The sequence below is a fragment of the Petaurus breviceps genome, unplaced genomic scaffold (assembly GCF_028583685.1).
Source record: "Petaurus breviceps papuanus isolate PSGF00001 unplaced genomic scaffold, PetGlider_PUasm1.0 99, whole genome shotgun sequence".
In the NCBI taxonomy this organism is placed as follows: domain Eukaryota; kingdom Metazoa; phylum Chordata; class Mammalia; order Diprotodontia; family Petauridae; genus Petaurus; species Petaurus breviceps.
In genome coordinates, this window is record NW_027187465.1 from 25,917,987 (window position 1) to 25,923,506 (window position 5,520).

At 43.6% G+C, this 5,520-nt stretch overlaps 1 protein-coding gene and 1 long non-coding RNA gene across 3 annotated transcripts in view; one reads left to right on the forward strand and one right to left on the reverse strand.

Moving 5' to 3' along the window:
* Positions 1-3,297, forward strand: part of TCTN2 (tectonic family member 2) — a 37,106-nt gene extending 33,809 nt beyond the window's left edge. For both annotated transcript variants that reach the window (XM_069081407.1, XM_069081406.1), the window contains one exon: positions 2,560-3,297. In XM_069081407.1, the coding sequence (XP_068937508.1) occupies positions 2,560-2,681 (122 nt within the window). In that variant the 3' untranslated portion in view covers positions 2,682-3,297. The remainder of the gene's footprint in view (positions 1-2,559) is intronic.
* A 2,206-nt stretch (positions 3,298-5,503) lies between these two features.
* Positions 5,504-5,520, reverse strand: part of LOC138156204 (uncharacterized) — a 2,457-nt gene continuing 2,440 nt past the window's right edge. Inside the window, exon 3 of the long non-coding RNA XR_011167094.1 lies at positions 5,504-5,520. This exon is cut by the window's right edge and continues 1,038 nt beyond it. This is a non-coding gene — a long non-coding RNA (uncharacterized lncRNA).

Sequence of the window (5,520 nt, forward strand, 5' to 3'; positions counted from 1 at the left end):
TTGGGTAGGGGAGTCATCAGCCATGTTGGGTAGGGGAGTCATCAGCCATTCTCAGGATAGTCAGAAGACCCCCATGGTTTGGGATCCACAGGGTACTTTTTTAGGGTCTGGCAAAGGCAGATATTTGGTTAAAATAAAAAGATGAGGATTTCATTTAAATTTGCATTTGAAGTTTTCTCATTTAACACCAGGTAGTATGACAAAGGACTAACCAAACATACAACCAGCCCCTTACAGTAAGTCTGGGCACTTAATACCTGTGATGGGTCAGGGAGTGGGTGAGGCTCTGAAGACACAAGGAAGAAAAAACTTCATGGAAGTGACATTTTATGGGAGAAAATGACCTGCCCACAGAAATTACATTTTGTGTGTGTATATTTGATACACACCTATATTGTAATTTATTTGATTTAAAGTGTCATATAGGCCACATATACAGTCACATATAGTTTTCTGGGAGGGGGGGTGGATAGGTATCCGTTTGGAAGGATACTTAAAAGTGAGGAAGGAGAGCATCTGAATCCTGCAGGGCAGCCTGGGTAAAGGCATAAGATGGGATGGAATGTTGGACTAGAAATTTTAAGAGATGAATGAATATTGTGTAGGAAGCTTGGCAAAGGGAACTGAAGCTAGATTGCAGAGGGAATCAAAAGCCAAATCTAAGGGTTGGTATTTTAATTTAGAAGTAATAGGGAGCCACAAGAGTATCTTGAGCAAGGGAATGACATGCTTAGATCCATGCTTTAGGAAGCTCTCCTGGGCAGCTTTATAGAGGATGGATTCCCAAGAGAGGAGACAAGATAAGGAGAGGTGCCAAGACTCCAAACAAGGTGGGTGACCAGAGACAGAGAGGAGGCATAGAATAGAGTTAGGCCTGACAAGCAGTTGCCTATGTAGGATGAACAGGAGAACAGAGCCAGGGATGCCTGGCAGGGTGCTTGAGAAGCCTCCATAGGAAAGAGGGCTGGGCCTCAGGGGAAAGGCCACGATGACTTATATTGGGGGCGTGTTTGAGACACCTCCAGGATATTATCTGTTTTGGTTCTTAGAGGGGACAAGGGCTAGATTGACAGATATGGAAGTTGTCTGCATAGAGATGAGACTGAGATGGAGACTAGAAGGCCCAGGATAGAGCCCATTGGCATACCCTTAAAGAGGGGGCAGAATTGACTAATGATTCAGCAAAGGAGACTGAATGTCAGCAGCCTGTCAGGAGAGAATGCTATCGCCAAAATCCAGGGAGGAGGAGAGAGAGAGTCTAGGAGGAGGGGAATGGGCAACAATGTCAAATGCTGGGAAATCAAGAAAGATGGGGTGACTAGGTGGCTCCATAGTGCACAGTGATGAGTTTGGAATGAGGGAAGACTCATCTCTCTGAGTTCAAATCCTACCTCTGATAACTTCCTATCTGTGTGACTGGGTAAGTCACTTAATCCTGGTTGCCTCAGTTTCCTCATCTGTAAAATGAGCTGGAGAAGGAAATGGCAAACCCCTCCAACATCTCTGCCATGAAAATGCTAAAAATGGGGTCACAGAGAGTCAGATATGACTGAAAAATAACTGAATAGCAAAACAGGAAAGATGACGACTAAAAAGAAGCCACTGAATTTATCAGTCAAGAGATCATTGCAGGAGCTCATAAGCAATAATTTTAGAAACATGTATCCCCTTGGAGACCCAGTCTGCTAGTAAGAGGAGAGGTGGGGTATAACTGCCTTGGGCCACAGCTGGGAGGAAATGTGTGCTCCAGAAATGGTGGTGGTGTCGTTCCCTCATTTCAATTGTGTTGACTTTTCTTGACCCCATTGGGGTTTTCTTGGCAGCGCTATTGGAGCGGTTTGCCATTTCCTTCTCTAGCTCATTTTACAGATGAGGAAACTGAGGTAAACAGGGTAAAGTGACTTGCCCAGGGTCCATAACTAGAAAGTGTCTGAGTCTGGATTTTTACTCAGGGAGAGGAGCCTTCCTGACTCCAAGACCTCAGATTCCAGGGCTAACAAAAATCTTGCAGTATGCAGTGAGTAAGAGCGCCAGCCCCAGAGTCGGGAGGACCCGGGATCGGTTCCAGCCTCAAATACTTAACACCCACAAAAAAAAAACAACTGGCTGTGTAACCTTGGGCAAGTTACTTAACCCCAGTTGCTTTAAAAAAAAATCTTGCAGTAGCACTCACCTGGAATTAATATAATGATCTCTGTAAACACAATGGAGACTGACTTATATTTGAGCTTGTATTAACTCATGTCATGCTGCCCAGATCAAGATGCCCAGTACCTTCCATAAGGAGAGAGAACCCATGAGGGAGCCTGAGCTCCGTCTCTGTTGGGTGATGCCAGATTGCAAGGGCTTGGTTGAGTGTTTATTCCTTTGCCTTATTATCTTTACTTGTTTACATTTGTATTTATCATCGAATTCTTCTTTTCTTTTTTCCTCTTTTCACATTTTTCTTTTTTCTTATTATTGAGTGCTTCTTTTTCTTATTTTTTTTTAGTTTAGCCGTAGGTCAAGAGCCCTAAGAGTTTGAGTCTCTGAGTGTTGCTAATGTCTGTTTTCTTCCAGGAGAGTCTTACAGCTCCTCCATTGCCAAAAGCTTGATGCTGGCCTTTATCCTCACAGTGATAGTATTATTCAGCAACATATGGATGAAAATCTTCAGCATTTGGGACTTATTCCCCATCTAACTTCTGGGAGTCTTCAGAGAGCAGTGGCAGCACTGTCGTCAGGAGCTGGGGCTGTGATGGAAAACTTCCACTTAGTGACACTTTTCCTATTTATTTCTGTAAAAAGGTGGTATTCAATGATCAATCGGTTTGTTTTAAATGTCACTTTCTCAAAAGGCTGGCCACCAGCCAGTTAATTGATTTTATTTTTAGCTTCAGCAGCTCCTGGCAACTGTCTTCTAAGAGAGTCTCATCTTTGACAGGGGGTTTGATCTGCCCCAGTGGCGGTGATACACTAGGAAAATCACAGACCCTGGAAGGGCTGAAGTCAGTAGAGCTGTCATTGGTGGAAACCTTAACATCCTCAAAGTGACTTATCCAAGGCCACACAGTTAGTCATCAGCAGAATTGACTAGAACCCCTAACAAAATGTAAAAAAGTGTCAGTTATTTAAAGAGTTAAATATGTATTCATAAACAGTAAATTTATGCTATGGTTAATCTTCAAGGACCTCTTTTTTTTAGTCAATAAGAACAGATTTTTTCCCTCAAAATACTTAGATTTATATCACTTTATTAGGTGACCTTTGGTTTAAATAGATTTTGTATACTACGAATAAAATTTTTCTTTTAAGAAATTTTTTTCTCCTTATTTGATGTCCTGTTTATCCTGCAAAAATAGCTGGCATTTATTCAGTGTCTTAAGGTTTGCCAAATGCTTTCTTTTTATTGATTCTATGAGGCAGGCAGTACAAATGTCATTTTATTATATTTTATATCATATTACATTATTTTATGATACCATATATCATATCATATTATAGGTCAGAGAGGTCAAATTTGTCGTAGGATCAAATCCCAGGTCTCCTCACTCCAAATGTCACCGTGTCCATACTGTGTCTCTTGGTGATCTCAACAGCTGTCATGACTCAATGATTATCTCTGTGTACATCATTCCTAATGCATATATCTAGGCTTAGTCTTTCACTTGAGCTGCAGTCCCAGATCGCCAGTTACCTATTCAATATTTCAAAGTGGATGTATGAGACACTTGCCAAGCTCAGAATGTTCCATACTGAAACCACTTTCTCCAAATGTCCCCTTTCGGTTGAAGACAGCCTTGTTCTTTCAGCCTCTCAGGTTTGTCATGTTGGTTTTCCCCTTGATTCCTGGCTCTCCTTCCCCCCACACAGTCATCTTATCTGGTGCCAAATCTTGCCTTTCCTATTTCCACAACATCTTTCCTACCTGGCACCTTCTCTTTACTCACACAGACTCCTCAGTTCAGGCCCTCCTCACCTCTCATCAGGACTACTGCAGTAGCCTCCTGAGACCTACCCCTGCCATTGCTCAAGTCCTGTTCTTAAGGCACAGGCCTAACTGAGTCACTGCCTTCATGAGCTCTCGGGGCTCACTCTGGCACCAAAGATAAAGCAGCAACTCTGTCGAGCCTTTAAAGCCCTTCCCACCTGGCCCCAACCATTGCTCTCCTTCCCCTCTACCATCTAGCTGAATGGGCTTTCTTTCTGCTCCATCTCCCTGCTGGCCTTTGCCCTGCCTTCCTCTGAGAGCCCCATCCTCTCCCTGTTCTATGTCTTCTCTTCCTAGACACCTTGTTTTCTACCTGTTCCTTATTTACATCTGTTCTTTCTGTTTATTCTTTCTGTACACATCTTGTCTCTCCCAGGTCGGTATCAACTCTTTGGCAGTAGGGATTGTTTCCTTCTTTGTACTGGTGTCCCTAGCATCTAGCCCTGTGCCTGGCACACAGCAAGGGCTTAATGAATGTTTGTTGTTGGAAGTGACCATCTCTATACTGCCATGTGTCTTTTGCCTTAAAATAAGGGCCATGTACAAAACAGGTGCCTCCCACTAGATAGCTCACAGAGCAGGAAGCAAGACCCCCCTGAGGGAGGGGCAGGAAGCAGCATGGCATGTTGTAAGGGTTATGGGATTTAAAGATCTCCCATGCCCCATGGATGTGCTGACATAGCAGAGCAAGAGAAAAAAAAAAAGCCGAGCTAACGGTCCTGTGGTTGGCAGTTGGTGGCAGTTGCCTTTTTTTTTTTTTTTTTTGAGTTAGGACTCCGGCTGAGCACTGCCAGAGGCCAGAGCTGCTGGGAGCGCTCTTCCAGGACGCTGGGTGGTTGCTGTGAGTGGGGAGAGGAGGACCTTTGCCTGAGGTAGCCTGTTCTGTTTTAAAGGCTTGAGAATGTGGGTGCTTTTTACTTTATCTACCTGTGTCAATATCATAACTACTCTGATGGCTTTCACTTTCTGGTTTTGGGACTCAGTCTTTTGGTATCTTAATAAATTTTCTAGTTTATTTCCCCAAATGGCAAACCTGACGTATTTTGTGATGGATAATTATATCAGCATATTTGTAATCTCTATAGGCATTGTGAATATGGCATTGCTGATACACATGTCAAACCACCACCATGACCACCATCTGCCCTCAGACCCTGATGGAGACAGCCCAGAATGCTGAATGCTTCCAGCCCAAGGCTCCCAGTCATCCTGGGAAGCACACAGTACATGCTTACACCAGGTCCTATGGAGATGCAGACTGGCAAATGCTTGATGTCTTTTCCTTCCTCCATCCCTATCTTTATCACTACCTTTCTTCCCTTCTCACTCCTTGCTTCTTTCCTCCCTCCCTGTCTTTTTTTCTCCTCCATTTATTTTCTTTCTTCCTTTCTCCCTCCCTTTTTCTTCCTCCCTCCCTGTCTTTTCTTTTTCCTTCCTTCATTTCTTTCTTTCTCCTTTCTCTTTTTTCTTCCCTCCATTTCTGTCTTCCTCTCTCCTCCTTCCTTTCCTTCATTTCTCTCTCCTTTCTTTTCATCCTTCCTCTCTCCCTC